The sequence below is a fragment of the Eptesicus fuscus genome, chromosome 6, assembly GCF_027574615.1.
Source record: "Eptesicus fuscus isolate TK198812 chromosome 6, DD_ASM_mEF_20220401, whole genome shotgun sequence".
Taxonomy (NCBI): Eukaryota; Metazoa; Chordata; class Mammalia; order Chiroptera; family Vespertilionidae; genus Eptesicus; species Eptesicus fuscus.
In genome coordinates, this window is record NC_072478.1 from 32,569,472 (window position 1) to 32,591,826 (window position 22,355).

The 22,355-nt window shown below is 39.2% G+C and overlaps 1 protein-coding gene across 7 annotated transcripts in view; it reads left to right on the top strand.

Moving 5' to 3' along the window:
* Positions 1–22,355, top strand: part of HMBOX1 (homeobox containing 1) — a 186,821-nt gene that overhangs the window by 112,818 nt on the left and 51,648 nt on the right. For all 7 annotated transcript variants that reach the window (XM_028159373.2, XM_008150753.3, XM_008150752.3 and 4 more), the window contains exon 6: positions 15,847–16,000. In XM_028159373.2, the coding sequence (XP_028015174.1) occupies positions 15,847–16,000 (154 nt within the window). The remainder of the gene's footprint in view (positions 1–15,846; positions 16,001–22,355) is intronic.

A 22,355-nucleotide genomic window follows, 5' to 3' on the forward strand; every position in this document is an offset into this window, starting at 1 on the left:
CCTCTTCTTAGATACAGTTATTGTTAACATTTTGCTACATTTGCTTTATTCCTATAAAATAAATTAACTAAAAACTTACATATATATATATATATATATGTGTGTGTGTGTGTGTGTGTGTGTGTGTGTGTGTGCATATACACTCTTTAGCATTCATCTCCAAAAAAAAGAGTAATTGCCTATATAACACAGTTCCTATGATCACATCTAAGAAAATTAATAATTTGCTGGGGCTGACGAGCAGTCCCTAAACGACAAATGAACACATTACTCTGACACAGTTTCACTGTGGGGAGAGGGCTAAGGGACAGCCCAGCTGAAGAAGCCAGGCAGCCTCGATTGCCTGCCTCATTAGCCCTTTATTGGAATTTTTATCTTTAGATACAATCAGTAGGGTGAGTAATATTGGGAGGACACATATGTTTACATTGTCCTCTAGGCAAGGGCATCCAGGGATTAAGCATAGGATTCCAGTAAACACCTGGGAGTCTGCACATGCACAGAGTTGTTTGGAAAGGTCAAGGAATAATTAGGGGCGCTGCCTTCCACACTCCCCTAAGTCTCCCCTAAGTCGGAATTCCGATAAACAGGGCAAGCGCCTTCCACACACTTCCCTTTTCTCAGAATGTACCAAGTCTCTTGTGCTCCCCAACAATAATTTTTTAATATCATCTAATATCCAGTCCATATTTACATTTCTCTAGATGTTATAAGAATGTCTTTGGTAGCTTTTTAAAAATTGAATAGTATCTGATTTAGTTTGACAAGTTGGAATTTGTTATGTGTTTTAAGACTCTTAAATCTAGTCACTCAAACTTTTCATGACAAACTTATTAAAATTATTTAATATTATAATGTCTCATATTCTGGATTTTTAGTTTTCTCTTATTGTCAATGAACTAATCTCTTTAAGTATTTCCTGTAAATTGGAAGTTAGGATTAGAGGCTTGATTAGATTAGGTTAAACGTTTTTGGCAAGAATACTTCATAGATTATTTAGGGAGGGCATGCACTAATGGCTGCAATTTATTTTGAAATGCATCAAAGTCAAATGGATAGGAAGATGATAAAAAATGTGATAAAGTTAGTATGTACTGTATTGTAAAATACTAGATGGTATGAGTACAGATTTTTGCCATAAATTCTTTCATTGTGCTGTATGTTTGAAAATTTTCACAATAAAACATTTGGGCAAAATGCTTTTTAAGTAGTGTTTACCTCAATTTACCACATATCCAGAGGTGTATAATGGCAGGTTGTAGCATTATTCGTATGCTAAATTTGATCATTGGTTAAAAGTAGTGATCACCAGGTCTTGTTACAGTTTATAAATAATCTATAGGGTGTAATTTTACCACTGGATGACTCTCCTATTCGACTGTTTGCCACTAGTCTTAGCATCCTTTGATGATGCTCCTCTGAATCAGTTGCTCCAATGGAGATAGCAAAATGGTGATAGTCTAACATTCCTTCAGCATTTATTAGCTGGCAGTTTTTCTGCAAAGGAATTTAATTTTTAAATATTTTTCTAATGATATCTAGATATAACAAACCTCTCAAAATAATGACTCTTGTTGTTGCCATTAGTTAAATGTTCTAAATTAGCACATTTCAGTAGAAATATAATGCAAATGACATGTGCAATTTTAAATTATCTAATAACCACATTTTAAAAGGTGAGAAGAAATAGCTAAACTTAATATATTTTATTTAAGAAATATATGTTATTATTCAGCATTTAATCATTCTTTCTCTTTGTACTGATTCTTTGAAATACAATATATGTATTACACTTAAAGCACCTATGTCCAGTCAGCCACATTTCAAGTGTTGAATAGCCCCATGGGCTAGTGGCTACCGTATAGGACAGCACAGCAGCACTTCAATCTCAGCTTACAGCAGTCTTCCCAAAGATAGCACTTCTCCCATAATTCACAGCAGAGCAAATCACATGAAGAGAGACAGAGCTTGGCACTTGTCTGTTTAATTAATAGAGCAGCTTAGGCTGGCTGGTGGCAAGGGTTCAGCTAAGTAAATAAGGAACTGTGCTTTGGGGTTTCATGACCTGGTCACATTCCAGAAATTGGTTACCAGGGAGCACCAGAGAGATTGTCAGGATGTTCCAAAATTAAGAATTTGGAGGGCAAATAATAGTCATTTGTGTCAGGCAGTCGGCCTCCTTAAGAGAAGGGATTTTTGTCACTTGTATTTGGCACTTAGAACAATGCCTAATGTATAATCTTATCACAGTTGGTGGTGCTAAATTTCCACACTGAGATTCAGGGCTGGGCTCCAGTCCCAAGCAGGAACTTGGATACCAGGAAAACAAATTCATTAGAAACAGGAAGGGGAGACCAAGGTGCAGCAATTTTGCAGTTGATCTGATACCACTTCCCACTGCAGAATACTGTTGTTGGAATTCATATTTTAGCACTGAGGTGGATATTGTGTTCTTCTGAAAATTAATGTTTTATTTTTAATCTTAGTTCCTATTTCAATATATCTTGGAACCAGAGCTAGGTTCACCCATCAGCAGGAAATTGGAGAAAATTGGAACTAAGGCTGGTAGTTTTCATTGCATAAACAGTAATTGGATGTTAGCAATTAAAATTTAATTTTAAAGGTTTTATTTGTATTTCAATCTTTATTATAAAAGCTATATGCTATGGAATTCTTTCTAGATAAGTGCAGTTTTATTTTTTGTTCAATTACAGTTGACATACAATATGATATTAATTTCAGGTGTACACTGCAGTGAGTAGACATTATATAACTTACTAAGTGATCATCCAATATATCTCGTACCCATTTGACACCATACATAGTTATTATTATAATACTAGTGGTCCAGTGAACGAATTTGTGCACCTTGAAAGGAACTGTGGGCCGAGAGGCTGTGGTGGGCACAGGGGCAGGTCTTGGCCCATCCTCTGTGCCCCCGCCCGGCCCCTCCTGCCGTGGCCCCCGGTCTCCTGTCTGCTGGCAGCCCTGCTCCCACCGCCGCTACCATGAGCTGACGGTGCTAGCCCCGCTCACACCCGCTGACGGTGCAGAGTGACTGGGGCTGGCGCCAGCAGTGGGTGCGAGCGAGTGGTGGCTGCCAGCCCCAGTCGCCCCTCAGGAGCAGGGGGAGGTGGAGAAGCCCTTAGGGGCGATTGGGGTTGGCACCAGCAGCAGGTGCGAGCACTAGGTGGACTGCGGTGCGTGGGAGCAAAGAATTTTCAGTAAACACCAGAGGCTCACCCCAATGACCGTGACCAGTGCCCTGCCTTGGTCTGGTGCCCCCGCTCACCTGCTCCACCATCCCGCCACAGTCGACGCCCGTCATGTTCCGTACTCTGCTGCCAATGCCCACCATGGTCCACGTGCGCCCCCTGGTGGCCAGCGCACATCATAGCGACTGATTGTTCGGTTGTTTCGCCATTCAGTCTATTAGCCTTTTATTATATAGGACTAGAGGCCCGGTGCACAAAATTCGTGCACGGTGGGGAGTTGTCCCTCAGCCCAGCCTGTACCCTGTCCAATCTGGGACCCCTCGAGGGATGTCCAACTGCCCGTTTAGGCCCAATAAACGGGCAGTCGGACATCCCTCTCACAATCCAGCACTGCTGGCTCCCAACTGCTTGCCTGCCTGCCTTCCTGATTGCCCCTAACCGCTTCTGCCTGCCAGCCTGATCACCCCCTAACCACTCTGCTGCCAGCCTGTTTGCCCCCAACTTCCCTCCTCTGCCAGCCTGGTCACCCCTAACTGCCCTCTCCTGCAGGGTTGATCACCTCCAACTGCCCTCCCTTGCAGGCCTGGTCCTTCTCAACTGCCCTCCCTTGCAGGCTGGGTGCCTCCCAACTGCCCTCTCCTGCTGGCCATCTTGTGGTGGCCATATTGTGTCCACATGGGGGCAGGGTCTTTGATCACATGGGGGCAGCTATATTGTGTGTTGAAGTGATGATCAATCTGTATATTACTCTTTTATTAGATAGGATAGAGGCCTGGTACAGGGGTGGGGGCCAGCTGGTTTGTCCTGAAGGGTGTCCCGGATCAGGTGGGGGTTCCCTTGGGGCATGGGGCGGCCTGAGCGAGGGGCCTGTGGTGGTTTGCAGGCCAGCCATGCCCCCCTGGCAACCCAAGCGGAGGCCCTGGTATATGGAATTTATTTTCCTTCTACAATTGAAACTTTGTAGCCTGGAGCGGAGCCAAGCCTGGGGCTCCCTCTGCTGCCCGGCAGCCATTTCTGTTGGGGTTATAATTGAAACTTTGTTGCCTTAAGCAGGCGGGCCCGGCCAGGGTGTGCAGAAAGCTTTGCTTCCCCTGTTACCAGTGACAACCCTGGCCTGCTCTCTCAAGCTCCATTCTGCCGCCATTTGTTTGAATTTGTTTACCTTCTATAATTGAAACTTTGTAGCTTGAGTGGAGGCTTAGGCCTGGCAAGGGCAGGCAGAAAGCTTGGCTTCCTCTGTTACCTAGGAAACCTTGCTCTCTGTGGCTGTAGCCATCTTGGTTTGGGTTAATTTGCATGCTCACTCTGATTGGATGGTGGGCGTGGCTTGCGGGTGTGTCGGAGGTATGGTCAATTTGCATATTTGTCTATTATTAGGTAGGATTATTGACTGTATTCCCTATGCTGTACTTTAGATCCCCATGACTATTCTGTTACTGCCTATTTGTACTTCTTAGTCCCTTCACCTTTTCACCCAACCCCCTCCTATCTGGCAACCATCAAAATGTTTTCTGTATCTATGAGTCTGTTTCTGTTCTCCTTGTTCATTTATTTTGTTTTTTAGATTCAATTGTTGATGGATACCATTTTATCATTCATATTTTTTATCTTCTTCACTTCTTCTTCTACCCTTTAACATTTAAGGTAATACTAGCTAGGTGATGATAACTCCTTTAGCTTTTTCTTGTCTGGGAAGCTCTTTATTTGTCCTTTAATTCTAAATGATAGTCTTTGTAGGTCCTTGCTTTTCATCACTTTGAATATTTCTTGCCAATCCCTTCTGGTCTGTAAAGTTTCTGTTGAGAAATCAGCTGACAGCCTTATGGGAGCTCTCTAGTAGGTAAGCAACTGCTTTTCTCTTACTGCTTTTAAGATTCCTTGTCTTTAACTTTTTGCATTTTACTTGTGTCTTGGTGTGGGCCTCTTTGGGTTAATCTTGTTTGGGACTCTGCACTTCTTGGACTTCTATTGTCTATTTTCTTCACCAGGTTAGAAAAGCTTTCCATCATTATTTTTTAAAATAGGTTTTCAGTTTCTTGCTCTCTCTTCTGCCCCCCATGGTACAAATATTGGTATGCTTGAAGTTGTCCAAGAGGCTCCTTACATTATCTTCACTTTGGGGGATTGTTTTTTTCTTTTTCTCTTTTTTTTTTGGGGGGGGGAGGAGGGGAGGGGGGTGTTGGTTGTGCTGTTCTGAATAGGTGTTTTTTGCTTCCTTATATTACAAATCGCTGTTTTGGTTCTCAGCTTCAGCTACTCTACTATTGGTTCCCTGTAAATTATTCTTTTTAAAAATATATATATTTTCTTATTTTTAGAGAGAGAGGAAGGGAGAGGGAGAGAAAGAGAAATATTGATATGAGAGTGAAACATTGATCTGCTGCCTCCTGCATGCCCCCTACCAAGGATTGAGCCCACAACCCGGGCATGTGCCCTGACTGGAATCAAACTGGCAACTTCTCAGTGACGATGATGTCCAACCAACTGAGCCATGCTGGCCAGGGCTGTAAATTATTCATTTTAGTTAGTGTATCCTTCATTTCTGACTGGTTCTTTTTTATGGTTTCCATGTCCTTTTTTATACTATTGAGATTCTAAGTTCATCTCCTCTTACCCTAAGTTCATTGAGCATACTTATAACCAGTGTTTTTGAACACTGCAGTAAATTCCTTATCTCCATTTTGTTTAATTCTTTTTCTGGAGTTTTGTTCTGTTCTCTCATTTGGGACATGTTTTTTTGTCTCTTCATTTTTGCAGCCTCCCTGTGTTTGTTTCAATGTATTAGGTAGAGCTGCTATGTCTCCTGGGCTTGGCAGAGTGGCCTAATGTAGTAGGTGTCCTGTAGAGTCCAGTGGCACAGCTTCCCCATTCACCTGAGCTGTGCATTCCAGGTGCGCAGACCTCATCCCTCCCACCCCCCCCCGCCCCATGTAGGTTGTGTACACCATTGTGTTGTAGTTAAGCCTTGATTGCTGTTGGCATGTCAGTGGGAGGAATTCACCCCAAGGCCCATTGGCTTTGACCACTGTGAAGAAGCAGCTGTGCAGGGGACACCCCACAGAGCAGGACTTACTTCTGTGGTTCTCTGGTGCATGCTGAGTCCTCCCCTTGAGTGTGTCATTTGTGGAAGTGGTTGAATGGTGCTTTGACATGGTCTGAAGCTGTATACAGGGTGTGATGGCTTTAGGGCCTCCCAGAAGATGCAGGCCAAGGTCAGCCAGGCAGTCCTTGTTCTACCTGGGCTATCCAGCATGAGCTACAAAACTATCTGCAGATGGCTGCTACTTGTGCTGAGCTTGGAAGTGCCCAGGAGAGGCCAAGCTGTGAACCATGGCCGGCTGCTGCTAATGCCTGGCCTGGGGCCACTTAGCGAGAATTACAGAGCACACCAAGACCAGATGCTGCTTATGTGAGAGATTTATGAAAAATATGAGGCATGAGCCAAGACAGGCCAACTATTTGGAAAAGTCACTGGAAACAGCTTGGGTGGGCAGGAAAGTTGGTGGAGTGGGGTCTTGGAATCACCTGGGTGGGGCAAACAGTGATGGAAACTCAAATACGGTGCCTGCCTACTGGCTTGGGGGGGGGAGGGGCTCAGAAAAGAAACAGAGGCTCTGCCAGCACTTCTTTCTGGGAGAAAGTTGCCCCTCCAGCTCTTTCTCTGATGCTAGACACTTCAGTTCCTCCCAGTATGTCCCTCGCAGTTATTGAGCTGCTGTCCCAGAGCTAGAACTCAGAAGGAGCGAGTCTGGGTATGTCCATCCAAGGGCCCTATAAGAGGAACTTCCTGGGACTCCAGCAGCCTCCCTGTCACTCAGCCACAATACCCATTGGTTTTTACAGCCAGAAGTTATGGAGAGTTCTCTTCCCAGCACTGGAAACCTGAGCTGGGAGCCTCAGGTGGGGCTGGGACCCCTCAGAGGGGACCTCCACAGCTGAGATATCCCTCTCCAATGTTTATTCACCATGTGGAACCAACCAGTCTGTGACTCCATCCCTCCTACCAATCTTGATGTGGCTTCTTCTTTATATCCTTACTTGTAGGTCTTCCGTTCAGCTAGATTTCAGGCAGTTCTCAATGATGGCTGTTCTGTAGTTTAGTTGTATTTTTGATGTGATTGTGGGATGAGGCAAATACCATGTTTACCTATGCCACCACCTTGGACTTTAATTTTTATTTTAGCTCAAGAATTATTATTTCTTCTAAACTAGAAACACCAATCAGAAAGGATTTATGCACCCCTATGTTCATAGCAGCACAATTCACCATAGCTAAGATTTGGAAACAGCCTAGGTGCCCGTCAGCAGATGACTGGATCAGAAAACTGTGGTACATCTACACAATGGAATACTATGCTGCCATAAAAAAGAAGGAATTCTCATCATTTGCAGCAACCTGGATGGAATTGGAGAACATTATGCTAAGTGAAATAAGCCAGTCAATGAAAGAAAAATACCACATGATCCCACTCATTTAGGGATAGTAAAGATCAGTATAAAGTGATGAACAAAAAGATAGATACAGAGACAGTAAAGCATCAAACAGACTTTCAAATTACAAGGGGAAAGTTAGGGAGAGGTGGGGGAGTTATGAAATCAAATGAAGGTCTTGTATGCATGCATATAAGCATAAACAATGGACGCAAAACTCTGGGGGGGAGGGCATGTGTGGGTGTGGGGTGGGGGGGTAATGGTAAGATATGTACACATATAATACCTCAATAAAAAATATAAAAAAAAAAAAAAAAAAAAGAATTATTATTTCTTCTTATTCCATGGACACTTTGAAACTACTATTATGTTTGGATAAGATGAATTAAAATTATATTAGCACCTAAGAATGTCATATCCACTGTCTAGTAAGTTGTTGCTTATAATATGTCAGAATCTTCTCTGCAGGTCATTGCAGAGATGATTAGAATCCGCCTAAATGTCCCTAGTTGAGAACTGGTTAATTAAATTTGGTATATTGGAATCCTGTGGAAGCTATATCTATTTTTTAAAAGTTAGCTTTATAGGAATTGGATTTATATGTGATAATATTAAATTCATAAGTGAATAAAATAAGATACAAAACAATGAATATGGCATTTTGTCATTTATATATGCACGCACACACGTATGTATTTAAATAAAAACAGAACATCTCTGGAAGGCCATATTAGGAGTTGATAAGAATAGCTCAGTGGCGGGGATCTGAGTGACTGTTAACTAAATAACTTTTTTCTCTTTCTAAATTTTGTACCATGTACTTGTACTATATATTCAAATTTTACATATAAGGTATAATGAAAAGGAAAGGAGGAGGAAGGCAAAGAGGGATGGAGACAAAATAAATTAATTTGCTTTGTTAATCTGCATTTAAAATATAAAAAAACCGAGAACCTAGGTTCACATGGTATATACCTGCTTTTGTGAAGCTGTTAGGTAAAAAGATAAAAATAAAATAAAAAGATGTCAGTGATTTTTATTAGTAGATCCTTCTTTTATTTCATAATTTTTTCTCTAGTCAGGATAGGTAGCTCATCAAAAGAAATGTAAATGGTACCATTCCTTTGCATATATATTCTGAGAAAAAAAATTCAGAATGAAAAGGTACTTTGTCTCATTTAGGTAAATTTAAACATTTAAAAACAAACAAAAATGTTTGTATATTCTATTCCTGGGCTCAGAATATTTCTCTCTGTATGCCTTGATTGAAGTTCTTCTCTTTTTCAGCCTCTTCATTCTGGATCCATTTGGATAAGGCTTTTTGTTGTTGGTAGTGAGTTTGGTGTTTTTTAATTTTGTTTTTGGTGTTTTTTGTTTTGTTTTTTTTTGTTTTTTGTTTTTTTGGTCTCTAAGGTGGATTAAGCAAGAAAAATAATAGGATGGGTATTTAGGTTATTATTACTGACAATCCAGTACATACAGATATAGTGTAGTTCTCCGTCTGATAAACAGAACCATCATCAGAATTTTCCAGCATAACCCAAAGCCTGCCAAGGCATATTAATAAGATAGTCTGATGGAAACTGATCAAAAACATTTTGTTTCTTATGAAAACATTTATAAGGAAATGCCTATTTTTTAAAAAGAGTGAGTTCTAAGTTCAGCATGGTTGACATCAAAAGCCCCTTGATTTAATTCAATTAGGCTCTACAGTCTTTTCCCTTGTCTAATTTAAACATTACTAGAGCAGACAGGGTTTGCTGAGTTCCTCTTGGCTTATGGCACAGATTCTGCATATTTCTAAACTAAACAATTAAATAAAGTTTGCCAGAAGCTTATGCAGCAAGCATAAGAAGTAAATTTGGCAAACAGAAGTAATTCCTCCTCCCTTCACTGTTGCAGAGTGTCAGAGCCTCAGGGGAGTCGTGTGTGACGTGGAGAAGATGATAAATTACTTATGGAGAATCTAGCTTTTATGAACCGAGTAGTGATGACATGCTGGTAGTTATTCTTTTATTAGCTGATTGGTGAAGGCTCACGCAGAAATAAACCTGATAAGAAAATTATATATACAAAGAAAACATTTATCAAAAGTTTCAAATCCATCCACAAATTAGGAAGAGGTGTTTTTTTCCCCTCTTAGGTTTAGACTTGCTATATAAATGTGCAAAATTTTGTCTTAATGGGAGCCCAAATATAAGGTGAAAAATATTTCTGTAAAGAAAATAGGTAACACACTTCCTCTAAAGGGGGGAAAAAGTGGGTTGTTTAGAAAAAACAGAACTTCTATATTTTATTTCAAAGGGGTTTTAAGTCTTATATGTGCATTGTTCCTGCAGTCTAGTATCTTTGTACTTTTCTGTCAAAGTCAATAATTTTGAACACATTTTTTAGTTATTCATTGCTGTCTATCCATTTTGACCAAAGCAAGATGAACCAAGTTTTCTGGAACAAAATTCTGTTTATTCGAGTGTTTCCAGAATGCTTCTTGTGCTATTTTAAATGCTGTTACATTGAAAAAGAAAAGGGACCAAGAAAAAAAGCCTTCAATCAAAAGTAAAGTGATAATATTGTTTCAAATAAAGTATGTTTACAAGTTTGAAATTATTCAGAATTTCTACCTTCTGTGCAAAAATTACCTTGATTTCTTTTTTCTTTTTTTAAATATACTTTTATTGATTCCAGAGAGCAAGTAAGAGGGAGAGAGAGATAGAAACATCAATGATGAAAGAGAATCATTGATTGGCTGCCTCCTGCATGCCCCCTATGGGGATCAAGCCTACAACCCGGGCATGTGCCCTTGACCAGAATCGAACCTGAGACACTTCAGTCCGCAGGCTGATGTTCTAGCCACTGAGCCAAACCAGTTAGGGCACCTTGATTTCTTTTAAAGTAATCAGGCCACTACTCACTTTTCTCTTCTTTTTTCTCCTTGCTTCTCTCTCTCTTTTACTTCCTGACCAATTTTATTTTATCTAAACTTTTTATAAAAAATCTGGACAACACTGAATATTATAAAGAAACGTAAGTTATATTACCAATAAACCCCAATACCAGGGAAGAACCATTATTATTAGTTGCCTTATTTCCTTCAATCTCATGATTAAGTTAAGAGTATTTGTATTCTTTGTTTTATTTGTACCCATTTATCACTCTACTTACCTAAGAAAGCATGCCATAAATATAGATGTGGCCCACTACCTGGAATTCCCTGACGTATTTCCCGTTCTCCACCCACTGAAGCTCCGAATCTCTTTATTCTTTTATCAGAGCCAGGACTTGGATGAGAGGACCTACTGCCTTACCCAGTCTGTTTCTACCTCTGCCTTGATCAACTATGATAACAGCTTGGCTCTATTTTGGACCTTTTATCATGGCTGTAGAACAAAATTTATATAGTCTACTTAGATAAATTCCAGCACCCTTGTCGGACTGTAATTTGTTTGCATTCAGAAAAGTACCAAAATAAAGATTTTTAAACCCTCCAGCACCATAGTTCCTTCTTACACCTAAACTTTGTTAACTTGGAATTAGACCCAGACCTAATTGCCAAGATATCTTGGCAGCATGGAATCCTTTTTCTTGAACTGTCTAAAAAAGGATTTCAGTTTAGAGTTTCACAGTGTGTAGGCCAGGAATTTTTTAAACCAGGGGTCAGCAGCAAACTCTTCCTGTAAAAGGCCAGATAGTAAATATATTAAGCTTTGTAGACTATGTGGTCTCTGTCACAGCTATTCAACTCTGCCATTGTAGTGCAAAAAAAACCCAATAAAATAAAAAAAGGACAATGTGTACATGAATGGGTATGGCTGTGTTCAAATAAAACTTTATTTAAACAATGGCAACACATAGTTTACTCTGTTTTAAGTCATGAATCTCTAAATCATTGTATGATGGTATACTTGTCCATTACAGGAAGAAGTTAAGGGTTTTTACAAAAATGAAAAAATTATAAAAATATTCTGAATGATGCAAAATAAATTGACCATATATGAGCATATTGACAGATATGAATACATAAAAATTAGGACTACAAAGCATACCATCCTACCTAATAATAGACAAATATGCAAATTGACCATACCTCCAACACCCCCACAAGCCACACCCACCATCCAATCAGAGCGAGTATGCAAATTAACCCAACCAAGATGGCTACAGCCACAGAGAGCAAGGTTTCCTAGGTAACAGAGGAAGCCAAGCTTTCTGCCTGCCCTTGCCAGGCCTAAGCCTCCACTCAAGCTACAAAGTTTCAATTATAGAAGGTAAACAAATTCAAACAGAAATGGCGGCAGAATGGAGCTTGAGAGAGCAGGCCAGGGTTGCCCCCGGCAACAGGGGAAGCAAAGCTTTCCACACACTTTGGCCGGGCCCAGGCCTCCACTTAAGGCTACAAAGTTTCAATTATAACCCCAACAGAAATGGCTGCCGGCCTCGGAGGGAGCCCCAGGCTTGGCTCCGCTCCAGGCTACAAAGTTTCAATTGTAGAAGGAAAATAAATTACAGATACCTCCGCTTGGGTTGCCAGGGGTGCGTGGCTGGCCTGCAAACCACCACAGGCCCCTCGCTCAGGTCGCCCCATGCCCCAAGGGAACCCCACCCTGATCAGAGACACCCTTCAGGGCAAACCAGCTGGCCCCCACCCCTGTACCATGCCTCTATCCTATCTAATAAAAGAGTAATATGCAGATTGATCATCACTGCAACACACAATATAGCTGCCCCCATGTGGTCAAAGATCCTGCCCCCATGTGGATACAAGATGGCCACCACAAGATGGCCAGCAGGAGAGGGCAGTTGGGAGGCACCCTGCCTGCAAGGGAGGGCAGTTGAGAGGGACCAGGCCTGCAAGGGAGGGCAGTTGGAGGTGATCAACCCTGCAGGAGAGGGCAGTTAGGGGTGACCAGGCCGGCAGAGGAGGGAAGTTGGGGGCAAACAGGCTGGCAGCAGAGTGGTTAGGGGGTGATCAGGCTGGCAGGCAGAAGCGGTTAGGGGCAATCAGGAAGGCAGGCAGGCAAGCAGTTGGGAGCCAGCAGTGCTGGATTGTGAGAGGGATGTCCGACTGCCTGGTGGGATCGGGCCTAAACGGGCAGTCGGACATCCCTCGAGGGGTCCCAGATTGGATAGGGTACAGGCTGGGCTGAGGGACAACCCCCACCGTGCACGAATTTTGTGCACCGGGCCTCTAGGATGATCTTCCTACCTTCCAGACGAAGTCGGGGCTGTGAGGGCTGAGGCAGCCGGGGTGCGAGGGCTGAGCCCCTTGCACGAAATTCATGCATCGGGCCTCTAGTTAATAAAGATAAAAGATGAATGACAAACTGAGGGAAAAATAGTTGCAACCTATATATGACTAGCAATTGGTGTGGTATGTACACACCAATAAGATGAATAACAAAAGAAAAAAGGACATAAGATATAAACTCATAAGGAAAGATGCATAATGGCTATGGTAAACAGGAAAACATGCTCATTCTTACTAATAGTAAAGTCTGTATTAAAGGGAAATACTTTGTCTGCTAAGTTTATAAATATGAATAACTAGTAATACTTATAATACTCAGTGTATCAAGGAACATGGGGAAACAAACTGAAGAATTACCCCATCACCTAGCAGCCGAAAACAACAAACATTTATTACCTCACAATTTTTTGTGGGTCAGGAATCCAGGCATGGCTTAGCTCAGCATTCAGCATGGTTTGGCTCAGCATTCTCATTAGGTTGTAGTTGAGTTGTCTGCCAGGGCTACTACAGTCACTGGGGCTGGACAGTATACTCTCAAGTGGATGCACGTGAGTGTTGGCAGACCCCAGTTCCTTTCTGCCTGCTGGCCAGAGACATCAGTTCCTCTCCACATGGGCCTCACCATTGGCTCCCTGAATGTCCTTAACAGCATGGCAGCTAGTTTCCCCAGCCAATGATCCAAGAGACAGGCAAAGACAGATTCCACAGTGTATTCTCTAATCTAATATTGGAAGTCACATACCATCACAGACTAATTTTGGTGCAGCGGGGCGGGGGGTGGGGGGGAGGGCGGGTACTACACAACAGGGTGAATAGTAGGAGGCAGGGATCCTTGGGAACCACTTTGGAGGCTCACTACCATATGGCTTGTATTGGGACTAAATAATGCTGAGGGCTATATTTCTGTTCAGCTGGGTTCTGCAGTTGTCTGCATGGTGTGTCCTGCAGCTAGAATGGCTTTTCTTCTCAAATGTCTGGCACCTGGATGCGTTTGGCAGGAGCACCTCGGGGTTGGCTGGGCATCTTTCACTACCTGGCTAGCTTGGTCTTCTTTACAACATTGTGGTCTCAGGTTAATCATACTTAAGTGGAAGCTGGTTCCCCCAGAGCCAGCATCAAGGAGATCTAAAGAACTAAAAAGCTTCTTATGACCTAGCCTTGAACTGTTTTCATTTTCTGATGCCAAAATGTCCCAGGACCAGCCCAGATCAAGGGCATGATTACCAGGAGGTGGGACTTACTGTGAAGGATCATCTTGAGAACCTATCCCAAGAAGTTATGCGTAAGAGAGATGATGCTGGCTTATTCTAAAGTAGTAGCACTAAAAGTAATACAAATTGGTTTGATTCTGGATATATTTTGAAGATAAAATTGACAGAATTTGCCTTTGGACTGGATATATAGTATGTGGGAGAAATAGAGAAGTCAAAGATGAATCTTAGATTTTAGAACTAAGCAATTTGAAGAATGGTGATGCCATTTACTCCAATGAGAAAGACATAGGGCAACAGGTTTGGAGAGGGAAATCAGGACTGGGCATCTGTATAAGAGAATGCATGTGATCTTATAGCCCTTAAGGAGAAATCTAAATATGTGATGATGTAGAAATACTACCTATGGTATTAATTACAAGATACAATAAAGTATGATTTATATTATGGAGAAAGAAATATATATTTATTAATATGTGCATTATTGTTATTCCACATAATTCTAACCAGTTCTAATCTATTTTTCTAAAGTATATTTTTTCCTAACTACTATGCTGCATATATGAAACTAATACTAAATAATATTGAATGTAAACTGTAATTGAAAAAAAAAATTTTTTAAGAAAGGAAGAACAGTGGGAGAGCCAGGGAGTGAATTCTATGATAGCTTACCAAGTTACATTTATATTCTTTGAATGAAGTCTATGAAAGTCAAAGACAATATTGCTTTTTTTGGGTTTGTTTTATTCATTGCTTCTAGCCTAGAACAAGCCATATAAAAAGGGTTTAGTAAATGATAAATGAATGAATGCATGCATCATCACCAGTTCAGGCTATTTGAGAAAAGGTTAGTCTGAATTAGTACAGTATCTCAATTATAAATATTTTTCCTTTGTTTTAATTACGTGACAGAAGTAACAGAAATTGGGATTTAGCATTAACCTATGGAGATCTGATTTCATCAGTACACTAAAGTGTATGAAATATCATCCTATTTTCTTTTATGCTATACGTATGTGACTTAGAGTTTACAAAAATTAGGGTTATTTTAAATTCAACTCCTGCCTGCATATATACTTTTAGGGCTCCATTTTCTCAATAACAAAAAGTCCTTTGAATGGTAAAGAAAATTTCTGAACATAGATGGGAATTGTTCAAAAATTTTCAAATAGGAATTTCAAGAGAGATTTTTCAGAGGAAGGTAGTCTGATTGTCACTGGGCTAAATATACTTATTCTCAAAAAGAGATAGATTTGAGTTTTGTTTCAATAAAATGACACAAAGATAAAAGACAAACGAGGAACTGGAAAAAAAAGACATAAAATAATTAATGATGGCTTTTTAAGGAAGAGTTTTTGTTTCTTTGGATTTTTATTTTGGTCAAAGAATTTCTATTTCTTAAAAATATATAAATATCAGCCCTGACTGGTTTGGCTCAGTGGATAGAGCGTTGGCCTGAGGACTGAAAGGTCCCAGGTTCGATTTCGGTCAAGGGCATGTACCTTGGTTGCGGGCACATCCCCAGTAGGAGGTGTGTTTCTAACTCTCTATCCCTCTCCCTTCTTCTCTGTAAAAAATCAATAAAATATATTTTTAAAATATATATATATATATAAAATATATATTGGGCCTGCAGTTTCAATGAAGATGCAAAAGTTTATTATTGTTGATTTAATGATATATGTATCACATTGGTTTTAATAAATTAGAAGATATTTGCTAAAAAATACCTTGTTTATTTCAGGGGCTACGCTAAGTATGAGACCAGCCCCCATTCCAATAGAAGACCCAGAATGGAGACAAACGCCTCCCCCAGTCTCTGCTACATCTGGCACCTTCAGATTACGACGAGGGAGTCGATTTACCTGGAGAAAGGAGTGCCTCGCTGTAATGGAAAGGTACAGATCTCCTTTTCCTGTGAGCAGTTTTCCAAAGAGAAGCACTTTGGATAGATTTGGACAATTTTCATTTCAAACAAGTGATTTGGGATTTAGGTTCTATCTCTAAAAGTATTTTGGAGTAGTATAAATGTATTATTGAAATAATATGTTCTCACCTTTGAGAATTCATAAAACTGGAGTTAACATCTATAAATATAATTTAAAAGAGTCCTCAGTAACTTAAGAAACTTTAGAAGAAATTTTTTAAAATTTAGATTTATATATTACATTTTAGAAAATCTCTTTGCTGTCTTGTTTTCAACTAAATAATTATATAGGAGGCCACTGAAATTTTCGTAAAAATTTAAAAAATTTTCAGTTACAGTTAACATACAATATTATGTTAGTTTCAGGTGACAACTTAGTTATGAGACATTTATATAATTTACAAAGTGATCCCCCTCACAAGGCTAGTACTCATTTGATACCACACACAGTAATTAAAGTATTATTGACTATTCCCTATGCTGTACTTTATATCCCTGTGACTATTTTTATAACTGCAATTTTACTTCTTAATTTCTTCACCTTTTTTCACTCATCTCCCCAACCCCCCCTGCATCTGGCAACCATCAATTTGTTCTCTGAATCTATGGGTTTGTTTCTGTTTTGTTTGTTTATTTTGTATTTTAGATTCCACATATAAGTGAAATCATATGGTATTTGTCTTTCTCTGTCTACTTATTGCACTTAACACAATATCTTCTAGGTCCATCCATGTTGTCGCAAGTGGAAAGATTTCATTCTTTTTTTATGGCTAGGTAATATTCCATTGTATATATATGCCACTTCTACTCTATCCATTCAAATATCAATGGATGCTTAGGTTGCTTCCCTATCTTGGCTATTGTAAATAATGCTGCAATGAACATAGGGCTGAGTATATCTTTTTGAATTAGTACTTTTGTTTTCTTCAGATAAATACCCAAAAGTGGAATTGCTGGGTCATATGGTAGTTCTATTTTTAGTTTTTTTAGGAACTTCCATAGTGTTTTCAGTAGTGGCTGCACCAATTTACAATCCTACCAACAATGCACAAGGGTTCCCTATTCTCTTTTATGTACACTTTTCAACAGCACTAGTTTGTTGATTTGTTGATGATAGCCTTTGTGACTGGTGTGAGGTGATATCTCATAGTGGTTTTAATTTACATTTACCTGAAGATTAATGATATTGAGCATCCTATATAATAAGAGAGGAATATGCTAATTATCCATTAGGCTCTGAGGCGAGCATAATGACCAACCGCATAATGACCGGATCACGGATCTGCAGGAGGGTGGGGCAGCGAACTACATGTGGGCAGCAGAAAGCTACAGGATGGGGCAGGGCAGCAAGCAAGTGGGAGGCGGAGAGCTACAGGAGGGGGCAGGGCAGCAAGCTATGAGGGGGGCGGGGTGAGTTACAGGAGGGCGGCAGCGACCTACTGGCGCACGGATTCGTGCACAGGGCTACTAGTCTTGTCATAAGTCTGTTGGCTACCTGTATCTTCTTCTAGTCAGTCTTTTCATTTTGTTAATGGTTTCCCTCACTGTGCAAAAACTCTTTAGTTTAATGTAGTCCCATTTGTATATTTTTTTCTTTTGTTTCTCTTGCTCAAGGAGACATCCAAAAAATATTACTAAGAGTGATGTTAAAGAGTTTATTGCCTATGTTTTCTTCTAGCTTCATGGTTTCAGGTCTTACATTTAATCTTTAATCCATTTTGAGTTTAAGAAAGTGGAAAGTTTCATTCTTTTGCGTATATTTATCAGTTTTTCCCAACACCTTTTATTGAAGAGAATGTCTTTACCCTATTGTATATTGTTGCCTCCTTTGTCATAGATATAGGTATGCGTTTATTTCTGGGCTCTCTATTCTGTTCCATTGATCTTAGTGTCTGTTTTTATGCCAGTACCATGCTGTTTTGATTATTGTAACCTTATAGTATAATTTGATATCAGGTAATGTGATACCTTTAATCTTGTCGAACTTTCTCAAGATTGCTTTTTGGGGTCTTAGTGGTTTCATATACATTTTTGGATTATTTGTTTTAGTTCTGTGAAAAATGCTATTGGTGTTTTTTATTGTTGTTAATCTTCACCTGGTCATATTTTTCCATTGATTTTTTTTTTTTTTTTTTTTTAAAGAGAGTGGAAGGGATAGAGAGAGAGAAACATCGAAGTGAGAGACACATCAGTTGGTTGCCTTTGCACATGCCCAACCAGGGCTGGGTATTGAGCCTGCAACTGAGGTACATGCCCTTGACCAGAATCGAACCTGGGATCCTTCAATCTGCAGGCTGACGTTCTTTCAACTGAGCTAAACCGCCTAGGGTGTCATTGGTATTTTGATAGGGATTGCATTGAATCTGTAGATTGGTTTGGTAGGATGGACATTTTAACAATATTAATTCTTCAAATCCGTCCACTTATTTGTATATTCTTTCATTTCTTTCTTCAGTGTCTTATACTTTTTCAAGTACAAGTCTTTTATCTCCTTGGTTAAATTTATTCCTGAGTATTTTATTCTTTTTCATGCAGTTGTAAATGAGATTGTTTTCTTAATTTCTCTTTCTGGATAGTTTGTTACTGGTATATAAAAATGCAACCAATTTCTGAATGTTAATGTGTCCTGCTACTTTACTTAATTTATCAGTTTAATAGTTTGTTGATTTATTGATAACCATTCTGACAGGTGTGAGATGGTACCTCATTGTTGTTTTGATTTGCATCTCTTGGATGATTAGTGACTTTGAGCATGTTTTCATATGTCTCCTGGCCTTCTGTATGTCCTCTTTTGAAAAGTGTCTATTTAGGTCCTTTGCCCATCTTTTGATTGGATTGTTTAATCTTCCTTTTGTTAAGTTGTATGAGTTCCCTATAAATTTTGGAGATTAAACCCTTATCGGAGATAACATTGGCAAATGTGTTCTCCCATGCAGTGGGCTTTCTTGTTTTGTTGATGGTTTCTTTTGCTGTGCAGAAGCTTTTTATTTTGAGGTACATGTAGTTCCATTTGTTTATTTTTTTCTTAATTTCCATTGCCCTAGGAGTTGTGTTGGTAAAGATATTGCTACAACAAATGTCTGCTATTTTGCTGCCTATGGCTTCTTCTAAGATTTTTATGGTTTCCCATCTTATGTTTAAGTCCTTTATCTATTTTGAGTTTATTTTTGTGTATGGTGTAAGTTGGTGGTCTAATTTCATTTTTTTTTTGCATGTATCTGTCCAATTTTCCCAATACCATTTATTGAAGAGACTGTCTTGACTCCATTGTATGCTCTTGCCTCCTTTGTCAAATATTAATTGAGCATAATGGCTTATGTTGATATCTGCGTTCTCTGTTCTGTTCCACTGGTCTATATGTCTGTTCTTGTGCCAGTAACAGGCAGTTTTGAGAACAGTGGCTTTGTAGTATAGCTTGATATCTGGTATTGTGATCCCTCCAACATTGTTCTTTCTCAAGATTGCTGCAGCTATTCGGGGTCTTTTCTTATTCCAGATGAATTTTTGGAGAGTTTGTTCTAGGTCTTTGAAGTATTCTGTTGGTATTTTAATGGGGATTGCATTGAATTTATAGATTGCTTTGATAGTATGGACATTTTAATGATGTTGATTCTACCAATCCATGAACATGGTATATTCTTCCATTTGTTTATGTCTTCCTCTATCTCTTTTATCAGCATCCTTTACCTCCTTGGTTAAATTTATTCCTAGGTATCTTAATTTTTTTATTGCAGTGATAAATGGGATTGGTTTTTTTTTAGATTCTATTTCTGTGAGTTCATTATTGGAGTATGAAAAAGCCATAGATTTCTGGATATTAATTTTGTATCCTGCTACATTGCCAAATTCATTTATTGAGTCTGTTAGTTTTTTGATGGAGTCTTTCGGGTTTTTTATGTACAGTATCATGTCATCTGCAAATAATGACAATTTTACTTCTTCTTTTCCAATTTGGATGCCTTTTATTTCTTCTTGTCTGATCACCATGGCTAGTACCTCTAGTACTATGTTGAACAGGAGTGGTGAGAGTGGGCATCCCTGTCTTGTTCCTGTTCTTAGGGGAAATGATTTTAGTTTTTGCCTATTGAGTATGATGTTGGCTTTAGGTTTGTCATATAGGGCTTTTATTATGTTGAAGTATGTTCCTTCTATTCCCACCTTGCTGAGAGTTTTTATCAAGAATTGGGTGTTGGATTTTGTCAGATGCTTTTTCTGCATCAATGGATATGATTATATGGTTTTTATCTCTCAATTTGTTTGTGTGGTGTATCACGTTTATTGATTCGTGGATATTGTACCATCCTTTGCATCCCCAGAATAAATCCCACTTGGTCATGGTGTATGATCTTTCTAATGTAATGCTGGATTCGATTGCTAGAATTTCGTTGAGAATTTTGGTGTCTATGTTTATGAGGGATATTGGCCTGTAATTCTTTTTCTTTGTATTGTCTTTATCTGGTTTTGGGATTAGGGTAATGCTGGAATCGTCAAAAGAGCTTGGAAGTGTTCCTTCCTCTTGAATTTTTTGGAATAGTCTGAGGAGGATAGGTTTTATTTCTTCTTTGAATGTTTGATAAAACTCCCCTGTTAAGCTGTCTAGTCCAGGGCTTTTGTTTGTTGGAAGTTTTTTGATTACTGCTTCAATTTCCTCCATAGTTATCAGCCTATTCAAATTTTTTTATTCTTCCTGGTTGAGTTTTGGAAGGTCGTATTTTTCTAAGAATATGTCCATTTCTTCTAGGTTGACCAGTTTGTTGGAATAGAGTTGCTCATAGTATTTTTTTACAATTCTTCGTATTTCTGTGGGGTCTGTTGTTATTTTGCCTCTTTTATTTCTGATTTTTTTTTTTGGGTCCTCTTTCTTTGCTTCTTGGTGAGCTTGGCTAGAGGTTCATCAATCTTGTTTATCCTTTCAAATAACCAGCTCTTGATTTCATTGATCTTTTGGTTTTTTTTTTTTTTTTTTTTTTGGTCTCTATGTCATTTATTTCTGCTCTGATCTTTATTATTTCCTTCCTTCTGCTCACTCTGGGCTTTTGTTGGTGTTCTCTTTCTAATGCTTTAAGTTATAGAGTTAGATAATTTATCACCAGTTTTTCTTGTTTTTTGAGGCAGGCCTGTAATGCTATGAACTTCCCTCTCAGGACTGCTTTCACTGTGTACCATAGATTTTGGATTGTTGTGTTTTCATTGTCTTTTGTTTCCAAGATGTTTTTTATTTCTTCTTTGATCTCTTTGGTAACCCAATCATTGTTTAATAGTATGCTATTCAGCCTCCAAGTGTTTGAATGTTTGTGATTGCTTTTATTGTAGTTGATTTCTAATTTTGTGCTATTGTGATCTGTGAAGATGCTTGATATGATTTTAATCTTCTTGAAATTGGAGAGACTTTTCCTGTGTCCCAATATATGGTCTATCTTTGAAAATGTTCCATGTGCGCTTGAGAAGAATGTATAGTCTGTAGGTTTGGAGTGGAATGTTCTGAAGATGTCGATTAAGTCCATCTTATCTAGTGAGTCATTTAGGATTGCTGTTTCTTTGCTGATTTTTTGTCTAGAGGATTTACCCAGTAATGTTAATGGGGTATTGAAGTCTCCTACTATGATTGTATTGTTGTCTATCTCTCCCCTGATATCTTCCAGAAGTTTTTTTTATGTATTTGGGTGCTCCTGCATTGGGATCCTCTCATTGTATCAATCCCTTTAGAATTATGAAGTGGCCTTCCTTGTCTTTTTTTATGGTCTTCACTTTGAGATCTATTTTGTCAGATATAAGTATTGCTACCCCAGCTATTTTTTTCATTTCCATTGAAAGATATTTTTCAATTCCTTCACTTTCAATCTGTGTGAGTCCCTTGTTCTGAAGTGGGTCTCTTGTAGATAGCATATATATGGGTCATGTGTCACTTGATGTCTTTTGATTGGAGCATTTAATCCATTTATGTTTAATGTTATTATTGATAGGTACTTGTTTGTTGCCATTTCTATTCTTTATGCCTGTGTTCCTTCCTCCCTTTCTATTTCTTCTTTTTACAGCGTTCCCTTTAGCATTTCTTGCATTGCTGGCTTAGTAGAGATAAACTCCCTATTTTTTATTTTTTTTATTTTTTGGTCTGTGAAGCTCCTGATTTCCCCTTCAATTTGGATTGATAGCCTTGCTGGATAGAGTATTCTTGGATTCAGTCCTTTGCTTTGCATCACTTTGTATATACTTCATTCCATTCTCTTCTGGCTTGATGTGTTTTTGTTGAGAAATCATTTGATAATCTGATGGGGGATCCTTTGTAGGTAACTCTCTGACTCTCTCTTGCAGCCTTTAAGATTCCC